The 27,955-nt window shown below is 37.6% G+C and overlaps 1 protein-coding gene across 5 annotated transcripts in view; it reads right to left on the bottom strand.

Moving 5' to 3' along the window:
- The window catches only part of ENPP2 (ectonucleotide pyrophosphatase/phosphodiesterase 2), a 76,939-nt gene that overhangs the window by 29,380 nt on the left and 19,604 nt on the right, over nt 1–27,955 (bottom strand). For 4 of the 5 annotated variants that reach the window (XM_045561760.1, XM_045561762.1, XM_045561761.1 and 1 more), the window contains exons 6-13: nt 26,617–26,714; nt 26,311–26,390; nt 25,412–25,531; nt 17,714–17,769; nt 13,174–13,239; nt 12,255–12,327; nt 5,523–5,631; nt 2,225–2,350 (exon numbers count right to left, since the gene is read on the bottom strand). In XM_045561760.1, the coding sequence (XP_045417716.1) occupies nt 2,225–2,350; nt 5,523–5,631; nt 12,255–12,327; nt 13,174–13,239; nt 17,714–17,769; nt 25,412–25,531; nt 26,311–26,390; nt 26,617–26,714 (728 nt within the window). Of the gene's footprint in view, nt 1–2,224; nt 2,351–5,522; nt 5,632–7,655; nt 7,812–12,254; nt 12,328–13,173; nt 13,240–17,713; nt 17,770–25,411; nt 25,532–26,310; nt 26,391–26,616; nt 26,715–27,955 lie in introns of all 5 variants that reach the window. The other variant, XM_045561764.1, reaches the window with a different exon arrangement.

Here is a 27,955-nt window from a genome sequence, read left to right as displayed (position 1 = left end):
AACATTTGTTAATAACATGTTAATAAATATTTGTTCACATTTGTTAAAAATGCATGAATAAGAGTGCCTCTTAGGGTATGAATAGACACACTCCAAAGACTATTTTCAGAATCTTAGTTCTAAAGCTTGAAATCCAAAGCTAAAACGGGGATTCCATTGGGCTTAAATTTTAATTACACCTTTTACTGGAAAGTGAATGAGTAATAATGGTAGCAGTGATGGTTAACCCAAATTGAATCCCTACCATGCACCTGTCTCCCTATAAGAGCTTGGCAGGCACTTTCTCTCTGGTTATTCACAACCCTGGGAGGTAAATGCTGTCCAAATCCTCACCAAGCCAGTGGTGTTCGGAAGGTGGAGGAGCTGGCACACTGGGACCAAACTGATTGAGTGAGCCGTGCCTTGAGCCTCTACACTCTATGGCCTCATAAACCATAGCCCTCCGAGGGACCAAAGTTCATGTTCTTTGATAATGAAGAGAAATAAATGGCATGTACTCAGATAAATTCCAGAGGATTATAAAATAGCAAATGCCTGAGTCCATTTTTTGGACACCAGCTCTTCAGTTCTGCAGAACTTAGTCCTTTAGTTCATGCTAACAGTCCCCACTTGGTGTGAGGAAAGGGGTGTGGTTCAGAATCAGCAAATCTGGGTTCAAATCCCAGCTCTGCCACTTACTGTCATCCTCCAAGCCAATTATTTTACCCCTCTTTGAGTCTTGATTTTTACTGTCTACAAAGTGAATAATAATAGTTATCACACATGGCTATTAAAAGGGTTAAATAAGATTGCATGTGTGTACATATAAATATATATATAACTGAAATAGTGATGTGACCAAGACACCGTCATGGCTAGTATTTATATAGCTTTGACTTTGTGTTAGTATTGATCTAAGTTATATCTACACAATCTCTCATTTAGTCTTCCCAACAATCCTTATTTTACAGGTGAGGAAGCTGAAATATAGAGTGTTTAAGTAGCTTATCCAACATCACACAGGGAGTCCCTGGCAGAGCTGGGATTTAAACCCAGACACCTGTGCCCCTCACCGCCCCACTCTATTGTCTCCCGCAAAATGAAATCACATTGCAAAGTACAAAACATTTCGTTATTGGTAGTTATTATTTCATGGGCCTTAGGAAAGTTTTTCTTCCCCTTAAAGGAATCTCCCTATTACATTTACTGATGTCATAAATACCTTTCAAAATAGACAAAAATCTTTCTTGTATACCCCTAAAATGCAAACACTAAATTTGAGAGGTGCCATGATAACTGCATCCAGTCTATGGTGAGGGCCGGCCTATCTCAAGTGGGCAGGGAAAGAGGACACAGAGGATAGGAGAGGCATAGAGAAGAGAAAGCAGAAACACCCACATTCTGTTTATTTCACAACGTTGCCTGGAGCTGACCTTGGAACAGTTCCCATTTGTGTTGACTCAGGAACATAACTTGGGAAAAACTTAATTTTCCAAAGCTTTGAGGTTAGTGTCGATGGTTTCTTATTCCCAAGGCTAAAAACTCTAAAGAACTTTTTTTTCAAAATACAGCATGTCCCCAATAAAACTATAGACTTCTCAAAAGCTAGGTGGGGAGCCCCTAAAATCCTTAGTCCACAAATTAAAGTTCTTATCAGTACATGTAAAATGCAAGTGAAAAGATTATTCCTGTTAATTTTATTTCTAATCTTTCAGAATAGCTGCCACTTCCCAAGGGCTGAATATTTTTTCCTCCCAGGTTCTGTTAATCACTTTCACAAAGGGGAAGACTCTCCTTCCACAAGGTTCCTAGGAACCCCCAGGGTCCAAATGTGGTTCTGCCAACCTTGTCATAGACCCTCTAGTTTCAGCTAAAGCACCAGCTTAAACTTCTTGTTGATAAATTCTTCTCTTATAAACAGAAGTTTATGGTTATAAACATGCTTAAAATTAAGTGCAATTTCCACAAGATAAAAACAAGAGCAAATATTTATATAGTGCTACTATGTGCCAGGATCCACTCTGAGCAATATATGCAGATTGATTTCCACAACAGCCCTATGAGATAGCTACTGTTAGTTATCATCTCCATTTTTCAGGTGAAAAAACTAAGGCTTAGCATTTAAATGACTAAGCAGTAGCAGATCTAGAATTTTTACCCAAATATTTCAGCTTTAGAAAACAAGTCCTTACCAACTCCACTGTATTATCACTCTAATAACTCAATATTTTAAGAATCAACTTACATTTAGCATTATTGCTAAATTTGGACCGAATTCTTCCTAGAGTTCCAGGCACTAAAGTAATATCATCCACATTAGTCAGGTAATTGCTTAAGAACTCAGTTCTATCACATGTGACATCTTCCATTCCTACGAGAAGGGAGAAAAAGTATTAATATTTGCATTATTAAATATAAAATTAAAATATAATTTTAGCAGGCAATATCCAAATTAAAATCTTAACACAGATGCTGAAGATAACATGCAGACATCTATTTCATTAGTTTTTAACAATTTAATGGGGAGAGAGCCTGAATAGCCAAAGCAATCTTTGGCCAAAAAGAACAAATCTTGAGGCATCACATTACCAGACTTCAAATTATACTACAAGGCTATAGTAACCAAAACAGCATGGTACTGGTATAAAAGTAGAGATGGGCCAACGGAACAGAATAGAGAACCCAGAAATAAAACCATCTACCTACAACTAACTGATCTTCAACACACCATACACTGGGAAAAGGAAGCCTTATTCAATAGATGGTGCTGGGAAAACTGGAGAGCCACATGCAGAAGAATGAAACAAGACCCCTATCTCCCATCATATACAAAAATTAATTCAAGGTGAATAAAATATTTAAATGTAAGACATGAAACCATAAAAATTCTAAAAGAAAATGTAGGAAAAACTCTTCTAGAAATCAGGAGGAAACCTCACTTTTGAGATTTTTAAACTTGAGTTAAAATTATTTAATGCTTCTTTATATAGTCTTTTTGCTAGACTATGATTTAGCTATATCATCTTCCGAGCACTAGAAGGTTGAAAATGTATCATCTCAATTATCGTTTTAAGTCTTTTAGCCAGAACAGCAAGACAAAGAATGTAATTATGATTTAAAAAAAATACTATTTACATAGTCCTTATGAAAAAGATATATTCTTTTAAAAGAAAAAAAATCCTAGATTGCTTCAAACTCTTCCCGGGGGGGGGGTGGTATAAATAAGTGAAATATACAGTTTTATGTCTCTTTTACAAAATGTCATTGTCCAACTCTCTAATATATCTCCTGTCTTGAGCACATAATCACCAGCCCTCATTCTGTCTCCACTGGTGGCCTTGGATGTTACTGACAAAACAATACTGGCAACAAGAGATGAGAAAGAAAAATTTCAGTCTCAATGACCACCCAGACTGAAAAACAACACTGAAAATAAGTTGTAAACAATGTAGTTAGTCAGAACTGAAAGCTAGCAACTGAAAGCACAGAAATGTCTAGGTAGAAAATATTTTTTAACCAACATTCCTCCCTGACCCTAAGATTTGTTTCCTTCCCCCCATCAAGTAAAATTTTTTGATCAATATTTAAAAGTTTTTTTTAAAAAATTCAAACCTTAGAATCATAAACTATGGAGGCTAGTAGAGACCTTTATTGTCAATTTTGGAATTTATGAGATGACATAAAACTCTGAAGGTTTAATATATTTATTCCTTTGCACAATCCAGCATACAAATATTCTCTAAGAGGGCAAATATGTGATCCTGTAAAGGATGCCATAAGATTTTGGAATAAAGAAATATAACCCAGAGTGACTCAGATCTGGTAAAATTCAAATTATCACCTCCTGGGATCACAGATCCAGATGACCCACCCCCATCCCATCCCCAGCTCTTAATACAAATTGGAATGAAGAGAGATAAAACATAACCCAACATAACACAAGGGTTATAAATCTTGCCTTTTAACATTTAAACCCTTAGGAAGAAAAATAAAAGCAACAAACAGCTACTATGTTCTAGTACAATGCCAGATGCCCAGCAAGAGAAAGTCTCCAAATACATATTAATGGAAAACTAGAAGGATCTTCTATTTGTAACATTTTTAGGAAGTCACTTATGCCACCCCAATGGTGAGCAATCTTCCTTGCTTTCAAAGACCATCAGGCGCCGTGCTAAGTGCTTCTCACGCATCAGCAACCTTCATCCTCCAGACTAACTTTGTGTAGGCGGTGGTAGCGTTCTCATTCAACAGATGAGGAAACAGACTTGGAGAGGCCACCTGAGGTGTACAGTGTCGTACAGTACTTGAGTGGCACAGTGCAATTTGAACTCCACTAAAACTCATTCTGCCCCCAGAGCCCTGAAACACTAGGCCATACTACCTTTTAAGAAAGAGATGCTGTAGCTTTCTGAAACCAACTGGATCTATTCATCTGAGAAGCCTGCACACTGAGAAGACAAGGCTTTAATCTATCCATGACCTTTTAGATGCTTCGGCATGTGACTTATCGGGGCCCACCTACTTCTCACAAGTCTGGCTGCAGCATGGGAGCAAAGGCTCTTGACACCTCTGGAAAACTTAAATTAAAACAGCTTTGACACATGTTCCAAATCCTCTGTCCTGTCTGTAGCTCTCCACCACGCCAAACTCATGGAACATGAGAGGGTTATATTTAATCCCCTCTGAGAAGACAGTCCCCACAGATTTTTTTTTTCTAGTTTCTCATAGATTCTAGAACATTCTAGAAAGAACTTCAGGCCCAGAGCAGAGCTTTGACAATGGAGATTTGCCTGCCATTCTTAACAGAACTGCCAAAGAGTCAACCAATTTTCATCTTTCAAGCTCTACTAGAAGGGAACCACCCCGAATTCCACAGTCAGTATTTCAATTTGATAGCTCTGGAATGTAGAATGCACTCCTTAGAACTCAGTCTGTATGTCTCCAAGCTGCCCCTTCCCTCCAGCATCCAGGTCTGTAACCAAAAGTGTTTATGATGCTCTTGATCACCTCTAAGAAGTGGTCACGGACTTTTTTACTTTATAAAGTGATTTATAAAAACGCTTCCTAAACTGCTTCTTCCTCTCTTTAACAGTCTTCTGTATTGCAGCAGGGCCCTCTGGATTTGGTCTCAGTGAATTCAGGGAAATGATTTGCTTTTTACACATAAACTCTGTGGGCTCCTTTTGAAGGTGCGGCTGGAAGGGATGAGGGATTATCATCCGACACGTTACATTCACAGAAGAAGCTATTAATATCACCAGAAAATTGTCAGCAACACTTTAATAAGAGACAGATTTTTGTAGAAAGGCCTTTTCCTGCAAAGAATAGAAAAATATAGGAAGTTCCTGCTTTTGATCAAAATGAAGCCAGGGTCGTCTCAGGTCATCTCATACTTTTGAATCACGGCTCAATTTCTTCCCCCATCTTAAAGAAAGGAGGAAGGAGGTTAAGAATAGAATCTTGGATTCTAAGGACAAGGGCTCCTTTTCTCAATGCTATCAGAAACTATCTATCCTATTAGCAAAGGAAAAATAAAGCTTTACCATGGTCTCCAACGAAGATGACATTGACACATCGATGCAGCTTTAGTTGTTTCAGTCCATCCATTAATTGCCCCACAGTTTTGTCAATTTCCCTCAGAGGATTTGTCATCTGGAAAAAGGAGCAAGTTAGTCCCTGCAGGGATTTTCCCCCACATTCAGTTGCTCATAGATCTACCCCTAGAACATTTTGGAAGGAAAATTTCAGGCCTAGAGGCAGAGCTTTGTCTGGGGAGATTTGCTTGTCAATCTTAAAGGAAATCTGGTCTAAGCACTTTATATCTTTATTCTTTCAAGAGAATTGAAACCTCTCCTCATCCAATCCCTTTAAAGATTCTTTGATATAAAAATATCAAAGATATTTATTAAGGGAAACTCTTTTTCTCAGAGATAAAATGGCCTTTCTAAAATGCAACAATGTCCTTTAAATCCAAGAGTTTTGAGAGTGAGCAGAAAGTCAGATGGACAGTTCCCTGAGTGAAATCACATTAGTTTTGAGGCATGGCAAGAAAGACAGGGGCTAAGTGAACCAAAAAGCAGTTCTGAGGTTAAAATCATAACCTTCCACTGCATAATAAATTAGGATATCATTAACACAATGAACTTCATCTCATTCCAAATAATTTAACTGCCAATTTTTGAGAGACTAGATTCTTAACAGAAGAATCTATTCTAAGAAGCAGGCTACTGCCTCTCCGTTTGGTTCCTTTCAAGCTGATTTTGAGGGAAATAAGAATCTACAGGAGTCCTAACTTAAACAGAAGTGAACCTCTGAGTTTTTTCTAGGTTTCTTACTTAGTCTAGCAAAATAGGAAAACGCAGTTCTCCGAAGAATATTTCCAAAGCCTAAGAAACATAATCTATCTCTCATTTTCTTGCTTCAAATGGGAGTTTCTAACAACATGAAAGCTCTCACATCCTAGAGGCCTTCCCACTTCGTCTCACCTTTAACTGTGCAATGGAAATATGTTTAAGAAACTTCTCATCAGAAAAAGAATAGAAAGATACAGGAAGTATCTTTAGATGAATGTTAAAACTTAGCTAACGATCACATATATATACTCAAAGTGACTAAGATAAGAACAGAAGGGATCTGAATATCATTTTTACTCAGACACATAATATTATCTTCCATTAGCATCTTCTCAAGTGAATCAAGACCTTTCCTCACATCATTTCATCAGTGAAATCAGGCGTAAACTTTTTTCTTCATGGCAAGAGTATTTCAAATCCTGTCCCAAGGAGTAAGCCACAGTTGAAAGTTTCAGAAAGAAATGTGCAGTATAATCTGAAGAGACTAACAGACGTAGGGCTAAGTGGCATTTGCTTCTGAGAAAATCATGCTCTCCTCTAAGATCTTTGTCTAGACATTAAAAAAAATAGCCAATGCACAACACATGTTGATCCTTGGCAATGACTTATTTTCGTTTACTCAACAGTATAACTCAGGTAAAATCCAGAACCTAATTCTTACTGGGCAGCTCAGACAATCAGAAATAAGATACTGCCTCAGGAGTATTTGAAGATTTCAGCAAAAGTAACAACTCATAGGAGCTTCTGAATGTACTGGAAAGAGTAGATATTACTCATATCACTATAAGACTAACACAACTCGAACTGCCCATCGTTTTTCTTTCTATCTCAGCTATTCCCTTATTTATAGCCTAAGACCTTTTCTGACCTCTGAAGGTGCAGACCAGTAATCTAAGCCAACTTTCCATTCAGTTCTAATCTACACTGTCTTTGAGGACTTCCCCTTTTACCTTGCAGGGCTGTTCTCAAGAACCAGGGCCACAGACTATTGTGACTGATTCTGTGAATATGTACAAGCAAAACCAATAGCCTTCTCAATGTTCGCATAAGCCTAAATGTTAATACCAGTTTTAGGGCAACTAACTTTAAAAAAAGTAAAAGGCTTCTTCTTTTTTTGTTTTTTCTGTCATGCTGAAAGTTCAAGAAGTCTTCACATTAAGTGTTAACCTCTGAAGTACCAGATTCTTCTGGACTCAAAGCTAAGGACGATGCACCAGAGTTTTTCAAAAACTTAATTCAGCTGGTTTTCAAACCCAGGCACTGAAGGAAACCTTCCATTCAGACCTGCCCGCCACACAGCTTTGGAACAATAGATAAACTTACTTTGTCCTGACGAGTTTCCGCAGCGTACTGATCCATCCTATGTAATTTTCTTCTTCTTTTCTTTGGAGGAGCAACTGGTCTTTCCTGTCTCCTCTTAGGGGCAACTTTCCTCTTAGGTCTCTTAGCCGGAGTAAGAGGGGAGCCATAACTACTCTCCTGTACTGGCGGAGAGAGATGGCTGGACTCAGAAGTCGTCTGTCCCTCCGGGTCAGGTAATAAAGCTCACACTTTCCCAACTGGGGTCAGCAGAGTCTTAGTTAGGAAAACTAAGCCTCCTTAAGTGAGAAAAAAATTGGAATGATGATTCAGGGAACTCTATAGAGAGAAGCCTCCCAAATTGCTCCTGATGCTGCTGACACAACCTCTTCACTGAGAACGAGAATACAATTTAAGAGAATTCTTTTGGCTGAGGAGCCCATGTGTGGATATATCTGAAGGTGACATTAGACAAGCTCTGCATTCCATAACTCCTGCATTAGGGCAAGACCGGTCCTTCGTTATGAAAAGCTCTCCATTTATAAAGTGCTGGGTTAAAACTAAACAAAATACTAGTCACTTGGTCAAATCAAGATGACAACAAGGTTCGAGAAATTGGTTCCAATTTAGAATCTGATGAGTATCTGGTCACACCACCAAATATAGTAAAGCAACTGTCACCTTCACTGAAAAGGATCAGGCAAAAAATGTAAAAGTCAAGGATGGAAGGAAACATAGATAATAACCAATCCTCCTTAGTCGTAAACGTACTTCCACAAATCAGGTCTTTCAGCAGCAGAGAGAACTGCTCACTAATAATTCAGGTTTCTGTTTTAGAGGAACTCTAAGCCAAATTCTTTTTTAAAATTAGGTGAAATGTAAAAAGTCATCAAGATCTCTTCTTCTTGGCATACAGATCAAGAAAGAGTCTACTTACACTCTGGCTATCAGAAACCCCCTTTTGTGGGGGGAGCTGCAGTGATATGCATTTTGTTTTGAAAATCCAGAGGTTGATAGACAAAACTGAAGATAACCTTTTGGGATTTCCAAATGCTGGAGAAAAACAGGCCCCTGATTTGCTGATGGTGCAAAGGTGAATTAAAGCAGCAAGCTCTGCTGTCTACCTAACTGACTTCTCTCCTCAGTAGGACTGTTCCAAGAGCCATTCAGGTACAGGAAGGGGCAGGAGGAGGAACAATGTTAGTGTATCCGAGAAGGAGAACATCTGCCATGCGATTTCACTGTTTCCAGGGCAAGCGACGGCAAAGGCACTTCTACTTCTGTCTCATCCTGTCTCTCCAGCAGAGCGATCAAAAGACACAGCCCCAAAGGCTTTGGTTTTGTTTGTTGGGATTTTTTTTTAATGCTTCTAGTTTTAGGCAAATGTCCATGAGAAGAGCAGCAAAAGGAAAAGAGGGTTTTCCATTTCATGGTCACCGAATACCTTCTGCTAGCTCTCAAGTCTGCCCATCAAACACTAGGCCATTTGCAAGAGATCTCAACATTCCGAAGACTCCAAAGGCGAGCCCTTCCATTTGCAGCAGGTTAGAGGAGCAGTAGGAGAGTAGGGTTTAGTCAAACCGGGTTTTCATCCAGCGATTATATTGCATGTATTTCCTTCTTCAAATGTTAGAGGTAGATGAAAGCTAAGTTTTCACTGACCAGCCATACTTCAGCCTGAATTTAGAAGTTTTAGCCTGAGGTTATTAAAAGGATGGGAGGGAGAGGGGCAAATTTCCCTGCTTTTCAGAAGGATACTTTGCCATCTGAAGGTAGGGAGTAGCCAGCCAAAGCTCTGCCTCTAGGCCTGGAAAAGCAGCCAAACAAGGGGTCACAGAGAAAGCATAGACGGTCAAAGAGAAAAAGATTGCGCCAATAATCAAAAGCAAGCATATTTTTGAACATTCACCATTACACTATGAAACCAGGAGCAATACCCCATTTCTAGAAGCAATTAGCTGAATGTTTGGTCATCTCAATTAACAGCTTTGGAGAATCATCCTGAAAAGAAGTATACTCAAGTATTAAGTAAATAAAGCATAAATTTCAACTGAATTCATCTCCTTGCAGCATACAGCATTTTGCTAGTTAGAATCATTTCAACTGATTTCAAATGCAAGTTATTTTCTCATTATATGTAAAAGATAACATGTTACAGAGTTTTAAATAACCTTTCAGCTAGTATGTATAAGCTTTTTGTGCATAAGAAAGGCATATGATGAAATATAGGTAGATATAGGACATAAAGGTATATAAACCAATTATTCCATGATTTAAAAGAGGTTTTGCTGACTTGCTGACTTGCTTTGGTCTAGTGTTTTAAAAATATAAACTATTTTTTTTTATTTTCAGTTAAAGTAAGATTCTGATAACCAGATGAGAAATAGTTGAAATCTGAAAATACCCCTTGCCTTATGAGAAGAAAGTGAGCAGATTATCAGGTTACAATTAATGAAGTATACTCCGAGGTGTCCAATGAAGAGCGTTACCCAGTATATACATGAGAATACCCCAGTTTCAAGAAGTAATAATAGTAAAAAGAACATAACATGAATACCTCCAGCTCTTAATTTAAAATTACTGTAAGAAAAATCTATTTATATATTTATAAGCAACCTTAGGCATAGAAAAATTATTACAGTAAATTAAATTACCCTGAATCATGCTTCATGTATTCATTGCTCAATATTAAAAAAAAAAAACTTGTTGCTTTTTACTTAAAACACATATACATACATTTTCAAGCAGGTAATTGTAACTAAACCACATGTATTAGAAAACCACAGATGTTCATGGATAAAGAATGTTTATGGTTAAGCCACATAATTTTTAAGGTATGAGATGAGTTATACCTCATCTGTATTGTTAAAAGCCAACTTCTGTCATAAAGAAAATGTTCTGTGTGATTTGAATATAATTATTAACTGACCACTTTGCTTACCCCCTAGACTGAAGGAGGGTTAAATGGTTCCATGGGGAAAAAATGTGGTCTGGGAGTCAGAAGTTCTGAGGTTCTATCTTCAAGTTCTCCCATTCTAGCTAAGCAAAAGTACTAGCCTTTTACTTTTAAAAGAATGGCTATATCAATCCCTGTTTTGCGTATCCCACAGAGCCTTTTAAGAAATATTATTATCCAGGACAAGGCAAATTTTCAAGTAGGGCACATGGTACTGTTTAGGTGCTTTGTTTTAGCATTTTAATAAAATGTCATTCCTTTTGTTCACTTTAGATTAATCTCAAAGAAGTCATCCTAAAGATAAAACAGCCACTCTTGCTTTGGTTTTTTTTCCTGACAAGATAAGATTTGTGTTTCATATATGCAGATGTTTATCTCATTTTATCATTTGTGTTTCATGATCATGCAACACTGGTTAAATATCAAAGGGTTAGAAAAACAGCATCAGATTTATATGACTTCAGTGACTTAAGACAAACTAAGAATGGTTTCAGCCATTAGTTTCTAGTGCTTAAAAAGTCAGCACTCAATTGATGTCAGAGCATTCAGAAATATTTATGACTCTTTGGTATTTACTGCCTTTGTTTAGACATGCTGCAGTTTGTTCAAAAATACTTAAACCAAGATACACTTATCTGAATCTCCAAGTCATCCTCATGCTGAACACAGTGAACTTAATTATAGTCAACAGTGTTGTCAAAGGCTATTAGAGAGAGGAGGCAATTTTCACCAACAAAGAGTTTTTAAAATATTTTCTCAGCCAAAATCAAGTTTTATTTTAGTAATGGAGATCTCACTATCCTCTTAAGAAAGGGAGATGGAAAGCATTTACAATATTAAAAAGTTTGCAAACTCCATCATATTTTAAAATGATTTATGCTGAAATGTTGGAACGATTTCCATCCTAGATGAAAGAGGAACATAACAAAACACAACCATCCCTTTCCCACCTTCTGAATTTGCATTTATACTGGGTACTACCTTACAAACAGATTGTCTTCCACTGTGATGACTGAGTGTTTGATAAAAATGTGTCACACTGTTCTGCTAGTCAGATTCACTCAGCAGTATGTTTTTCTCTCAGTTAAGAATGCACTTCATTTTTCAGGGTGATGAATATATTCACATCCTTGAGTGTGGTGATGGTCTCACAGTATGTACACCCATGCCAAAATTTGTTAAATAAGAAAGTGTCCAATAATGTAACACATGCCCGATTGATTGTACCTGCCAAGGCTATCAGAGCCGCTTAGCTCATCTACTCTTTCTGAACACCACAATCATTTTAAGAATGCTGAAATTCAGTTGCAATGTTTTCTCTTGTAGGTTTCATCTCAAGATTCCTTTCCACTCCTAGCCCAATGATGACAAACTGCCAACCTTTCCTGTTCCTTCACCTCCTGACTGACGCCCACAGGGCTGAAACACACCCACACCAAGTTAGGGTATGTTTAAATATCAAAGCAATCTGAAATGAAGTTCCTGTAAGAGAAACAGGTGTGTTTAAGATTTTTTTTTAAGTTTTTAGACTTGTAGTTAATTTGATTATGCATAAACCTTGTAGATATGAACACCCCCAAAGACATTTTACAAATCCTGAAACCAGGTGAGTAGATCAGGTAGCCCAGGGATACAGGTTCTTCTCAGGAAGATGACAAGCTACTAACCTCAGGCCCAAAGGGGCCATATTTGTGTCCAGAGAAATCAGGTTGTTCAGAATAGAAGGCATAGACCGAAGGCCTACGGGAAAATTGGAAGATTCAGGATCTCCCCCAAACAACACATAACAAGAAGTATCAAATATCCCCACACTAAAAAAAAAACTCCCAAATTTAATTACTGTCTCAACCACTGTTAGTATTAGCATGCAAAACTTTTTTTTCTATTGCTTCCATGTCCACCGTCCCCTAGACCACCCCCGCTGTGGTAACTGCCTGGTACCACCTTCAGGAATCAAAAGTCCCCCACCAAAAAATTTGAACATGTACTCAGGTCTTTTTTTTTTTTTTTTTCCAGAATATTACAGGGCTACAAATGTTTAGGTTACATATTGCCTTTGCCCTGCCCAAATCAGAGCTTCAAGCGTGTCCATCCCCCAGACGGTGCACACCGCACCCATTAGGTATGAATATACCTATTCCCTCCACCCCCCTCCTGATAAATGTTACTACTGCATGTCCACATAAATGTTGATCTTTGATCCCCGAGGTAATATAGCCCAGTGATGATCACATGCATAACGCAATCTACAGCCTGAAAGAACAACTAACTCCATTAAAGAGTCAATCTTAATGTTTCTGCAATCCTTGGAATGCTGCTAGTTTATTTATCAAAGCCAGAAACTCCCTTCAGCTCTGCTGCAGTGGCCAGGATTAACAGCTGTAGTAATACAGGTAATTAAATGGTCCCCAATAACCAAAATCCATTGTGTCCTTCTTAGGGAAGTAATGCTTAAGGCCAAGCACCACAAAACTATTAATACCAAACCTTGGCTGAATTTTTATTTCATAGTCTATCTAGTGTTTTGCCCAGTTCTAACCTGAGATAGAAATGTGCTGAAGAAAGAAGAAAGAGGAAAACAAATACCTCTCATTATCTGGCAGGCTGAGCCACTGCAGTATGGTTAATATTCTCCGCTCGTGAGGGATGACACTGTAGGGTAGTAACAAACAAAGCATGTTGTTAAGTTGCATTTCCATAAATCCAAGCCTGATGAGTGCTCGGTTTTGCACCCAGGCCAAAGGCTCTCTATTTACCACCATCTGTTTTCACTCCATTATAATAAAAGGCCCTCTTTTGAATTAGCGTTTAAACTTTCATTTCCATTTGCAACATATTACATTGCTCAACCTCTTCCATGGAAGATTAGACTGGAAAGTCTGATTCACAGTCAAAATGAAGAACCTGTCTTGCTAATCAGAAACTCTTCTACAAGCAGAAAGGACCCTGGCCTCAGAATCATTACCATTTATTGGGTTGAAACATTAGCTGTAGTCATAAAGGGACCAGTACTTAAATACCCAATCTGCCTCTTGCTGGGGGTGACCACTAGGCCTCTTAACCTCTCTCAGCCTCAGTTTACTCATCAGTAAACTCATAAGTGCACAGCTTGGTTGTAAGGATGAAATGAAACAACTCAAAGAAAGTGCATATTATACAGTGCCTAGCACATAGTAAGTTCTAAAAATCCTTTTTATTAATGATCATAATTAGTTATCATTCTGCCCCTAAATACCTATATGACTTTAGAAACATTATCTGATGTGAAACTTTAAGTGCCTCCTCTATAAAATAATGGTTTAAGGAAGGTTTTCTTGAAATTCTCTTCCAGCTGTATAAAAATCTATCAAGAATAAGCACATATAATTATGAGACTGACAAAAAGGGTATAATCTTCATCCACAATGACTTTTGTGTTTAAGTCTCATTCCTCTGTTGAAATATAATTACCCCAAGTCTGGCACGAGTTTTAAGATCTTTAGGAGCTTTCAGCTAACATGATAGGTCTGTATCCTGGGCTGAGTTACATTAAGGTACTCCCAAGCTGAGTGGTGTCTTTACTCAGGGGAAATTCATCTATGCTTTCCAAACAAGGAGCACAAAATGCCTTTTTCCTTCCTCATCCAAGACCAGGCATTAGAGGCATTGTTGCTGATGAATTCAAACTAAAGCACAGGTTTAATTGTGGTTAGGAAAAATTATTGTGGGATACTGGCGAGCCATCTAAACTTTTACTGTTGGTGGACATGAGCAATGAGAGAGCTAAGGGAAGGGACATGGTTAAAGGCTAGAGCTGGCAGGGGCTCTAATCGAGTGGCCTCTCCCTCTCTTCACCCCGTCTCTCGGGGATCTGTCTTTCCCCTGGCATCCTCTCTGTCTAGAACTATCATACAAGACCTCAAAATCATATGTACCATAAAATGAGTCCTAATTTAAATATATTCCAACACTAGTGAATAAATGTGACCCTGTTTATTATATCCTATAATTGAATTTGAAATAAGCAGGGCAAAGCCAGGTTAATCACTTAAGGAATTTAATTCTCCAGCCTTAGAAATCCCTTGTATCTGAACAAAATAATTTCATATTTTAAATTCTTTCCTAACTTAAAAAAAAAAAAGCAAATGCCAGAGACCTTTCATTTTACCTTATTTCACTATCTGCCTAAAAGCTGCTTTATTTGATGTAATTGGTGTTAAGCTACATGAAAGTACCCTGGTGAACTCACTTTTAACGCCAATGGAAAAATACAAGCTAACAGAATTGGTGTCTCGCTCAGAATGCTCACCCTTTAGTGCCCTCATTGGATGGGGTACTTGAACAGTAGTAGACAGGGAATTAAAAACACCAGCTGTGAGGTCAGAATGTTTGGCTTTGAATCCTGACTCCAACAAATGCTGGTGATAAGACTTGGCAATTACCTAACCCCTGGAAAATGAGGATAATAATAGCACCTATTTCATATGGTTGTCGTAAGGATTAAAACAGATAACATATATAAAGCACTTAGAATAGTGTTGGGCACATAGAAAGGGTTTAGAAAAATGTTACGTTTTATTATTTGTATGTCCACATCTTTGTGGATCTATTAGGTCCACAGGGATATACATTCATTCATGAAATATTTACTAAAGGTCTATTACGTTCAAGGCATTTGTGTAAACATAAATAAAAATACAAGAGATTATTAGGGAGAAGTCACCACCCTCTTTGGGGGCAAGATAAGCAGGTGATTATCATTTTCTGGACAGGGGTTGATTGAGTGCTGGTGTTAAGGGCATAAGATGAAGACTCTGGAGGTCTGAGTATCCATCCAAAGAGTGACCTTTGGTGTAACATTTTACCACTCTAGGGCTTAGTGTTCTAATTTTTTAAATGAGGAATTGGACAAGGTGGTCTCTTAAGTTTCCTAGGAGTTCTAGATTACCTCTATGAAATAATCTCAGAGACCAAAAAGCCATGGACCATGAGTGTTTCGAATACAAATAAATTTGACCAAGGAAAAGTATACATTCAAGTAGAAAGAGGAATGGGGCACACGTTGCCATCTTCACCATCAGGGATCCATGGAGAATTTGTCATGAGACCAAATTCATGAGATGTGGTCAGAAAAAGAAAAAAAAAAAGGAAAAAAGGAAAATAAAAGACTAGATGAAGTATTTACTGACCAAGGGGATTAAATTACCTTAGGATATATATATGGCCATTATCTAGTCAATGTTGAAAAGAGATAATGTGAATAGGAAAACAAATACCATTAATTAGATGTTCTGTATGTACCAAGTACACTAATAAGCACTTTAAATATATTAACTCATTCCATCTCCACAAGACCCCATGATGACAGTACTATAATTTTCATTTAAAGATGAGGACATTGATTTGTTGAGAGATGAAACCACTTGTCCAAGGTCAACAATCTAATAAGCAGCAGAGCTGGGATTAGAATCAATCTAAACATTCATACATAATGGGAGTTACTGCATTTGAACATGAATCGGCATAAAAGAATAGTGCATCAGCCGAGGATGATTTTGGAATGAAATACTGTCATTTAAAAAACAAGAATAATTCTAGGTTGCAGTACAGAACCATGTTAAAAAGATGGCCTTCAAAGTCTAAGTCCATGGATGGAATCTGGTTTTAAATTTTAAAATTTTCAGAATGTACTATGTATAGATTCTCTTGACATATATTCCCTTGAATAACTGATTTTTTAAGTTACAAAAAGCTTCAAAAAAAAAAAAAAGAGAAAGAGAAAAATGAATCCAAGTCACTTCTAGGATATAGAGATAAAAGAAGAATAGTCTGAGGAGAAAAGCAAAACTACAGACATCTTTGGAGCACAAAAGCCACCTTCTTGTAAGTGGTTTCAAATGGGTGGAGAAAATTGCCATTCAAAACCAGAACACTGGGCCTTTTCAATGAAGCTTTGCAGCCGTTTCAGGGGGCAAAGGTGGGGACTGAGCATTAATTATGCTGTTGGCCCCTCTCCACCCTGCCAGGCAAATATGTTGTGGAGCACAAGAAGTCACTTCTAGAAGCATCTATGCCAGTCAAGTGTTAAAAAAAAGACTGCAATGCGTAAGATAAAATTGGTAAATCAACATGCCATTTATGTTAAGCGGTATCATTTCTCTCATGTCCACACTTATTTCTCAACTCAGAAACCTCTTTTAAAAAGAAAAAACTTGTAAAGGGACGCTCTGTCTTAGCTTCAAATCACCAAACTCAATTTCAGGTTAGCCCTTCAAATCTGAAAAGGCTACTTTTATTCCTGATTTTGGAGAATATAGACGGTACCATTCTGGATTAATTTGAATCTGTGATTGCCCTCCGCACACTGCTATTATAGAATAGTCAGATGTTTGTTAAGCATAAGAGGCAAATATGGAAACAGCTTTAGGTGGTTTAAAAAAAAAAAAGACGCAAAGAACATCTCAGTGGGAACAAAATCCCCATGAAAGTTGAAACAGATTCCTTTTCTTACTAAGGAGCCTTAAAAATAATCAACATGTTGACACTCTTATTAGGTAAGTTTCATCTTAAGGCTTGTAAACATTAACTACTTATCCCCCCATCACCTCTGCGGGGGTGAGAAGTAGCCCCATTTTCTTATTAGGAAAATCCTGGAGCTCAGTGGGGAAATGAGGTATAAACAGAGGCTTCCCCTTGGTCTCCCGTCTGGAACTTCCAATCTCTAGACCACTCCATCAGCTCCCCAGATGCCTGAGAGCACACTAGATTTTTAAAAGCTGTGAACCAAAATAAATATAGTATGTCGTAATATATTTATAGAAAATGATAATGCAAATCACGGCAATAAAAAGTCTAAGAGAAATATACATTTCCCATGTGTCAAATTACCAAAACCTACAAACAGGGATAGAAGAATCTACATGATGTCTGGAAGAAGAGAAAATCTTCCTTCCTTCCTTCCATTCTGTTAAGAGAGGATGGAAAGGAGAGATGAGTGAGTAAGAGAAGGTGGGAGGCAGCATAGAGGAAGGACCTCGGGGAGGGGGGGAATTTATTTTAAATCAGCACCGATTCAATACTTTTACATTTAACTGAAATTAAGTCAATATTGAAATTTATAAATATTAACAAAATAAAGGTAACTTACACAGACCAAAAGAATGTTCCAGCTTTCACCCCTTGCTTGGTGGCTGTAATCCATAGCTAATGAGGAAAATATAAGAGGCTTATAATATGTTCTGAGTTTTTGGTCAAAGAAGAAAAAATTTTTTAAAAAAAATACATTAGATCAGATATCTTGGATGCTACTCACACCCCAACATAAATTTCACATTATTTGCAGCCCTTTATTTTCACATCTGGAAGTCAGGATCAGTATTTCCATAAATGTTATTCAATACATTCTCTGCAAAAATTCTCAAAAGCTCTGCTATGATTCTAATGGCATTTTAAAAAAAAACAACTCTTATTTCATCTCAAGGCTCTCTCTTCTTCTGTACCTGTCTTTTCTGATAACTGTTTTGAATATTTCATTTATGTGGCAGAATTCTGCTCATCAAAGAACCCAGGAGTAGACCAGATGTTTTCTTTACCATTGAAAGCCTTACAGAGGAGCGCCCCAATTTGGCACCCAGATGTCAGAATCTTGGGACTGAGCTTGACTTGTTTTATTTTAAAGTAGATGAATGGGGCGGGGAGGGGAGGCTAAGTTTTAATCTGGATTTTCACTATATCTTTTACCTGGCCTTTTAGTAAATGTTATTTTAGGGAAAAGTTCCTGGGATAAGTTAGGTGAATCAAGCATTTCATTAAGGCTTTAAAATATTCCTTACAAGACATGCTACTGGGCAGCAGATTATAGGAGTTCAGAACCTGGGCTCTGCAACCAGGCAGCCTGGATTCTAAGCCTTGTTTCTGTCATTAGCAGCCATGTGGTCCTTCAGTGAGTTACTTAACATTTCTGTGCTTCAGTGTCCTTCTATTATGTAGATAGTATTATCTAGCACATAGGATTATTCTAAGTTTTAATGAGCTAATACATTTAAAAATCTTTAAACCAGTGTCATAACATCTGATAAACACACAATTTCAGTCTTGAATATTATGCAACAATGGAAATAAACGTAATTTAGTTATTCTAGGAACATTAAAAACAGCTTAAGTTGGCAAGTGTCCCATAGAACAGAAGTCTGTGAGAAGAAAGACAAGAGAATGGAGGCAAACAGGAGGGAGAACTGTGGCTTGTCTAAGACCAAAGCAAAAATTATCTAGGAATTGTAGCCAGTCCCTTTTCTGGTTTCATTATATCTAGACTTTGGAGAGTGTCCTTTGAGAGTGAACACTTCTATTTTCTGAGGAAATGGGTGATTGGGAGATGTAGGGCATCCAGGAGCTTTGCCGTGGGTTCCCAAGGCTCTGGGACATCTGCCCTGGGAATGCTCTAAAAGGATTCAGGCCCCTTGGGGCATCTAGAAATCCCCAGCCCCCCAAATCACAGCTACTGAAGCTGGCAGGTGAGGGACAGGGCAGGAGATCATACAACGTGCTTGCAGATCCAGGGAGTTCTAACCTGCTAGTGAATTTCATCAGCATGGCAGGTGGGGTCCTCATCCCATGCACATTGCTCTGGGGAACTAGACCTGATTGGCAGGACCTATGGTTCCCTGAGATAGTTCAGAGACATTAGAATCTCAGATGGCTCTGAGCACCCTCAACGCCATGGTCCAGAGCTCCTTCTGCTTTATGGACAAACTCTGGTGTATGTCCCAGTATCTGCAGCTCAACCAGGTGCAAAATGTGTCTTGTGTTTTTATTCATTCTTGTTTAGCGCCTCCACCAGCAAGAAGATGAGCTCAAACTAAGTGTTGGACATTCTGTGGGTGCCTCAAAACTATGCCAGTTTCAAGAGAGGCCAGTTTCTTATAATAATCTATTTTCACACTTATTTTTAATTTCACAGACATGAGCTTAGCACAGTCGTATCCAAACAACCTCCTAGAAAATCTAGTGCCTTGCTATTCCGAAGGGAATGGTACCAGGCTATATTTGGCATATATAAAATATAGATCAATCTGGGATTTTCTAAAGGAAAAAAAAAAAATTTTTTTTTTGAGACAGAGTTTTGCTCTGTTGCCCAGGCTAGAGTGAGTGCCGTGGCGTCAGACTAGCTCACAGCAACCTCAAACTCCTGGGCTTAAACAATCCTTCTGCCTCAGCCTCCCGAGTAGCTGGGACTACAGGCATGCGCCACCATGCCCAGCTAATTTCTTCTGTGTATATTTTTAGTTGTCCAGCTAATTTCTTTCTATTTTTAGTAGAGATGGGGTCTCACTCTTGCTCAGGGCTGGTCTCAAACTCCTGACCTTGAGCGATCCACCCACCTCGGCTTCCCAGAGTGCTAGGATTACAGGCGTGAGCCACCGTGCCCGGCCTTAAATACAATTTGTCTGTCAAATGATGACCTTGCACTTTCAAAAATTATATTATAGAATACATGTTGATGTTGACATTATCTGGGCAACTGGAAGCCCTATGAGTAACTTAGCCCAGTAACCCACCAGAAAAAAGGTCACCAGAAGGGGTGTTTGCAGTGTTAAAAGGAAGGAGCTTGCAGGCGAAGATGACAAAGTGTGTTAAAATTATTCTGATGGGAAAATTAGGATCATCTGTTCTTTATACTTTTCTGTACTTGTCAGCATTTTTGCAGTGACAATTAACATATGTGTAATCAGGAAAAAAAAACTGACCAAGTTTAAGAAACAATGTGAACTATGAAGATAATTTATAGGTTAAAAAAAAAGAAGCAGAAAAATTCTTCCTGTGTGTTGGTAAAAGTCATGTTGACCATATTTTCTAAAAGAAAATTGGGAGCATCATCAGAAAAGTACAAAAAGTGAACAAGTAGAGAATATTTGAAATAAAAAGCACATTAAAAATCTGAAACAAAAGAATCCTAGCACTAATTAGGCAGATCTGTCAAGGTTCAGCAAACAGTGCAAGACTGAAACATAAAAAATGTTCTTAAATCATATCATGAGCTGCCATAACAGTTCCTTTGCAGGCCATATGTATATATTATATTTCAGGGCCCAGAAGTTAACTCTAGTAATTACCAACAACAACAACAAAAAAAAATGGCATTAAAATGTTGATCTGGAAAAAGAAAAATGAAAATAAGCCTCTAACAGACTGGGCACAGTGGCTCGCACCTGTAATCCCAGCACTTTGGGAGGCTGAGAAGGGAGGATCGCTAGAGGCCAGGAGTTCCAGACCAGCCTGGACAATATAGCAAGACTCCTATCTCTACAAAAAATGAAAAATAAAATAAAAAGAAAGGAAATAAATGTCTAGGGCTATAAAAGAGAGAGAGAGAGAGAAGCTTCCTGGTTCCTTGTTAACTCAAAGAAATGAGAGTTATGATTTCTCTGAATTTGAATGCAACATAAATTTCCTCAGAGGTTGGTTAAAAAAAACAGCTAAAAAAATAAGCTAAGAAGACACTGGGTTTGGGCTTCCTGCCTTTAATCCCAATACTTCCTTCACTGCTTCACTTTATCTGGAGCTCCAGCTTTCGACGTTAGGGTCCTAGATGCTATACTGTGAAAAAGACACAAATGGGAATAAGATTATATCTCCTTGATATGTTATTAGAAATCAAAAAACTTCTGCACTGGAACCAGGAGGGGTTAAATATGAAATTCAACACTTTCTCAAAGTAAGCATGTAGCTATGGAGAGGTATAGAAAAGAAAATAAGCCAAAAACATTTTTAAAAACATAAACTACTATTGTAGTCTTCTAGGAGTTCTTTAAAGAAAAATATTCCTTTGCATTCAAAAGCACAGAGGCTAAATAGAATTCTGGGAGACCAGTTGGGTGGGGCTCTTGCTTTAGCAGAGGTAGATCAATTGCTGAGAATCAGAACAAACTAAGGATGGGAGTGTTGGGAAAGGCAGCAGAATAGACTGACTGGGGACCAATGTGGCTACTTTCTACGTGGTTAAGGTCAGAAGGAGGTGTGTGATGAAGTTGTTGACACGTGGCCCTGGAGCTGTCAAGGCCAAGAAAATGGAGTTCTGTCCTTAAGGACGGTCTACCCTAGGGGAAGCATAGGCAAACAGGTCTCAGAAAGAAGCACAGAACACTTCAACCCAAAACACAGCAGCAGAGCACCTAAATGTGCCAGGCTCTGGAGTAGGTCTTCTGAATGGAGAGACAAAGAAACTAGTCCCTGCCCTTGGGACACACAGTCTAAAGCAGACATTCAAATAACCAACTTCAAAAGGAGGTGGTAAAATTTATGATAGAAAAAAGTATGAAAGCCTAAAGGAGGGTCACTTGGCTTAGGTGGGGCTGGAAGAGCTTAGGGAAGGCCTCCTGGGGACAGACCCTTCATTTGAAATTTGGAAGATAAATAAGAGGCTAGTAGGTGAGTAGAGCCCATCCTAAGTACATGAAGGTACAGTACAAAGGGAAAAACCACAGCTCTACAGTACTATATGGAAAAGAAACAACAGAATAAAGAACAGGTAAAAAGAAGTAAAGCATCTCCCTAGCAGTATAATAAAACAGACAAAAATAGAGCTAAGCAATGACTTGTATTTTCCATCAAGCCAATGCCTTTGTCCTGGAAGGTCATCTCTATTCCAATTTTATTATTCTCCTTGCTGTCTCTTTCTTGAACATGCCATCTTTCTATTTTTACAATATAGTCATTCACTAGGATGATCTCTGTAACAACTCATTGCACCACCAATACTGGCAGAGAACAATTCTAGGGTGAGCACCTTGAGAAGTGTTAAGAATACATCTGCTCCTCTCAGAATTGCCTTGCTCCAGAAACTGATTTCAGAGGACTTGGATCATGATGGGGCATTGGACTTGTTTCTCAAATCTTCACGTCTAGTCAGCCCCTAAGAGTCCCATTCATTCTCCACATTACTGAGTCCAGGTTTAAAACAAACAGGGAACAACCCTACGGAAGTATCTTTATAGTAGAAATTGCAGGATTATCCAGAGAGGATTTTCAAAGAAACAAACACACTTAAGGAACTCCATTAACATATGTATGAGAAACATAGGGTCCTACAGCAAATGACAGCTTCTAATAGTGCATTCTGAGAAGTAACAAATTAAAAACAGACTAGACTTTGCTAAAGTGGCTATACCGGGGTTTAAAAAAAAGATTAAATTATAAGAATTATTTTTGTAAGCCTAACAGTGTGATTCAAATTTTCAGATGGACACTGTACAAATGCCTCATCCCTTCTACTAGATTTAAAGCTTGGATAAGAAGTGGTTCTTATTCACCATTCAATCTGGCTGCTATATTATTTAGCTAAATGACTTGCATAGTTTAATCCCTCAGTAAAAATAAGTTGAGTTTAATGTAATTACCAGTCCAAGATTTTTACAAATATATTCTCTAAAAATTTATAAAAATTTATAAAAATTTATAAGATCTTTATGAATATTTTTTCACTGATACTATAAAAATATACAAGGCTCTGAGAGCATTGTATAAATGCTTTAGGTATATTTGTTCATTTTTTCTTATAGTACTTTTCTTATATTGTCATACTAAAGTTTCTTTTTATTAATTTTTATTTATAATTGGCACATAATAACAGCACATATTTATGGGATACAGTTTCAATGCATATACACATTATATAATGATCAAATCAGTGTAATTACCATATCCATCACTTTAAACATGTATTACTTCTTTGCGGTGACAACAGCCAAAATCTTCTCTTCTACCTATCTTGAACTATATACTATATTGTCATTTGCTGTAATCACCCTACTGTGTAATAGAACAACAGAACTATAGTTTCTGTCTATCTGCTCTTCCTATATGCCAAATTTCAATAAAATGTGTTTCCAAATTGCAGCTACGATGCTCCTTGGAATGTTTATGCTGGCTATTCCTATCCAATATGACAGAAACACAAATCAGTCTCAGCAAAAATCTTGTTCAACATGAAGAGGGTACTAAACTTGGTCAAATACATCAACTTTGAGAGTTAGTGAGGATATAGGCAGAGCTGAAACAGAGGCCTCACTTCCTGGAGCAGGTTAACAGCATTCCCTCTGCTCCGTTTCTGCAGAAGTTAATGAATATGTGGACTCTTCTTCTTCTGAGTCATGCTAACCCAGAGGAAACCTAATGTCAACACTTGGTGTAAGGTGATCCAAGTTGATAAAATTACTATTTATCTCTATATCCTTTGTAGTTCCTCAGGCAAGTTTGCTTCCATGACAAAGTTAATATAAAAGACCAACTAGAGACAGCTTGACAGAATTCTAATTTCAATCATTTTATTTACTCATACAATATTCCCCTATCATAAATTTTGTTTGTGAAATCCGCCCTGTCAACAAATTTCACTACGATCACAACCTAGGTCATCATAGACTTCTGGGAGTCCTGCCTGAACAAAGACAGCAGAATCAGAACATCTATTATGAAGAAACTTTTCTGCACTCATACAAGAAGTCTTCCAATGTTTACTTTTTAAATAAAAAAAAGCTCATATTTATCCTTGCATACTGATTTATCTATTATGCAGTACAAATATTTTGATCACCTCTTCTCAAAGAGCAATGCCTTAAGAAAAAATTCCTATTTATAGCTCTCTTTTGCCCATGGACTGCAGTAAACATCTCCAGGTACAGGATCACCGAGGCACAGTGGACACATGGATGTGAGCAGACACTGCCCACCTCTCATGCCATGGCAGACTGCACACACGGCTCCCAGCCCTCTTCCTTAACCAGCACTCCAGGGAGCCGCTACCTCCAATAGGAGCCGGTATGGGATAGAACCATTTGTCATCCTTCTTCTAGATGTTTCTGATTGACTGTGTGCACTGAGGTATGTTCCCGCAGGGATGCCGATCCTTCTGGCCAGAAGCCTGTACACTTGAGCCCAACTCTGCATATTCAACAGCCGTGGCTCTGTGCTGCTTTGCTCATGTCCAACCAAAGCAAGTTGCCTAATCACACACAGTCACAGGAAAAACATTAGGTAGAAAGCCACCCACATCCCTTGTTATTTTCTGCCCAGCCATTTGATCTGAAGTAAACAGGGTGATTTCTTTCAAAGTATTATTCTGCTACTTCAATATCAAGGTAGGATTCTACTTATTACATTTAATTTCCATGGTTTTTTAAAAAATGGATTAAATAAAAGAATTCATGAATTTACTGTGGGTTTCAGTGAGTTCTTTTTTTCCAGCAAGTTTCTCTGTTGCTGTTGATTATGGTGCCAGGGCCAAAATATTGGGGAAGTCATAATCATTCACTCTTCTTTTTCATTGTCCCCCAAATCTGATAAATCAGTAAGATCTGACTATTTTTTCTTCAAAATCATTCCAAAATTCACCCGTTGGCATCATTTGCACCATTATCATTCTAGTGAAGACATTTATCATCTCATACTTTTATAATCACAGCCTCACACATATGCATATAAATACACACACACATAGACACATACCCAAATGTATATATACATGTATATTATTTATGCACACATGTATATACATTTACACAGACACATGTAAATATGTGATATATACAATATATATAGATATATACATACATATATTACATACACACATATATACATATATTATGCATGTATACACATTTATTTTTTGTGTGTGTATATATATATATATATATATAAAATATAAAAAGACAGAAACATTGCCAAGTATGACGAGATTATATGCATTTTTCCCACAGGTAGCAAATTTTGAGATGAAATTTCTCCATGTACAGACTCACGTGCGCACATACACACACACACACTCACACAAAATAAATGCAGAACTTACCGGTTGACCTCCCCACCATCTATGATTAAATTTCTCTCGCCCTCGCAGATGGAAAGTGGCATCAAATACAGGATCATACATTGAATTGCCAACAATTCCATGTGATTCTGGATACAGTCCCTTTGTGTAAAAGCAAATTTATTGTTAAAATAACAATATAATAATCCACATGTATTAGTTCTATTATAAACTTTCATATCACAGAGGTTCTATAGCAATATTTAATTTCCAAAATTACATAAGATATATATAACCTTTAGTGTGTGTCTGTCTGAGCAAACATGAATCATATCTATGGAACTAATCATAAGCCATCTGAGAAACTTAACATGATCATAAGAAATTTAATATTTGGAGGTTTTAGCTGTTTTAATTTAATAAGATGACAATTTTTATTATAATAAATTAATCTTTAGTTTAAAATTTATGCACATGCTTCCAAAGAAGCTTCTATTTCTAAACACACTTTCCCTTCTAAGTTCTTTTCTTCCCCAAAACAACAATGAAAATAGCCATAATAATAAATAAATGATATTTTAAAGAAGAAAGCAAGGTAGAATTTGGAGTACCTGAAAATTAAGACATAACAGCTCTGAAGTCAATATTTTTATTTGAAAATTCAGAAAATAAACAATAGATCCTTTGATATTGGAGAGAAGGTTAATATATGTGTTCAGACAGAACTCCACCTGAGAAAAGGTTTCAGTTTTAAAGTTGCAGTGAAGTTCAGTCACCCATGAAGTTGTAAAAGGCATTTGCTGTGAACAAGTGATGCAGATAAGATGGAAAACAGAAAGACTTTCTTTGAATACTAAATAACATGTTTTAAAAGTCCCCCCTGTAAGTCATTCAGGGTGAAATCAGCCCTTTGAATGTTTACCATTTGAAAAAATACTTACAGTGGCCAAAGTGTATAAGTTAGGAAAGGTTTTTGTTGGGTACACAGGCCTCATGTAGGGAGAATGTGTGCCACAAGACCCTAGGAATAGAATTGCAGATGTTAGAACAGAAGAACCAAAAGGAATCACTTCATGTGTAAAAATCCATTTTATAAATGATCAAAAACATGTTACCTTCACTTTTATATTTCAAATAATAAAATATGTTTAAAAGAATGCACCCATAGATCTCAAAGCCCATGGCAGACTGGTTACTGGGAGATTCTGGATTACAGGCAAAGAACACAGAGTATGGAAATTGCTTACTTAGTTTTTCAATGTTAGGCATGACCTTGCTGCCTTTCTTCATGTACGACGCACGGAAGCCGTCCACAGAGAAGATGATTAATGGAGGGCGAACAAACCTTAAACGGTAACACATTAAGCTTTAGAAAAATTATTGCCACAGAATTTCCATTACACCTAGTCATTCTTAATAACTGGGACCAATAATTTCCAAGAAGCAACTTCAAAGGAGGATATCTGGATAAGCCTGGACTTCCAGCTACACAACTTTTGAAGTGCCTGAAGTCCAGAGTTAAATGACCAAAGCCACAAAATGGCCAGGGAAGGGACTTGACTCCAAATTGCCCCTAAGGTATTTCCTCTACTGCTGCCTCTCACATTGCAAACAAGGTTATACAGAATATCAAAAATGGTTATATTTGCCCAGAATATATATTCTCCCATTTGCTACCTGGCAAACTCCTATTCAATCATTAAAACCCAGCTCAAAGTTTCCTCTTCTATAATGTTAGTTGCTCACACTTCTGAATTCCTTTAGATATTAATTCATACTTCTTTTATCATTCATGCATACATCATTTTACATTATATTAGAATGATCTGTTAACACATTTCTCTTCCTCACTAGTTTCAAAGCTCAGTTTGTGTCCTAGTCATCTTTCCATTTTGTAGACCCACAGTAGGGCTTCAATAAATATTTGTTAAGTATATTAATGAATACATATAAAATTAAAATCAGTAGCATTCCTACCACTAGATCTAAGCACTTATAAAAACATTTGTTTGTGGCCAGGTGCAGTGGCTCACGCCTGTAATCCTAGCCCTCTGGGAGGCCGAGGCCGGTGGATCGCTCTAGGTCAGGAGTTCGAGACCAGCCTGAGCGAGACCCCATCTCTACTAAAAATAGAAATAAAAGTTATCTGGACAACTAAAAAATATATATAGAAAAAATTAGCCGGGCATGGTGGCGCATGCCTGTAGTCCCAGCTACTCGGGAGGCTGAGGCAGGAGGATTGCTGAAGCCCAGGAGTTTGAGGTTGCTGTGAGCTAGGCTGATGCCATGGCACTCACTCTAGCCCGGGCAACAAAGTGAGACTCTGTCTCAAAAAAAAACAAAAAACAAAAAACATTCGTTTGTGTTTAATTATAAAATAATTCCAAAAATAATTTAAACTTTTAAAGATCTCTAAAAAGTATATCAGTAAAGGACTAGACTACCCATCTACCCAGGGCAGGATCTGATGAAGTAGTCTTTTATTATATTCTAAAGATATAATTGTTTGATCAAACTTGAGAATATTAAATATGTACAAAATTATTTCTAAAAGTTTGAAGGTAATTGAGCAAGTATAGGCTTGAA

The sequence above is a fragment of the Lemur catta genome, chromosome 9 (genome assembly GCF_020740605.2).
Source record: "Lemur catta isolate mLemCat1 chromosome 9, mLemCat1.pri, whole genome shotgun sequence".
NCBI lineage: Eukaryota > Metazoa > Chordata > Mammalia > Primates > Lemuridae > Lemur > Lemur catta.
This window is presented reverse-complemented; position numbering and strand designations above follow the sequence as displayed.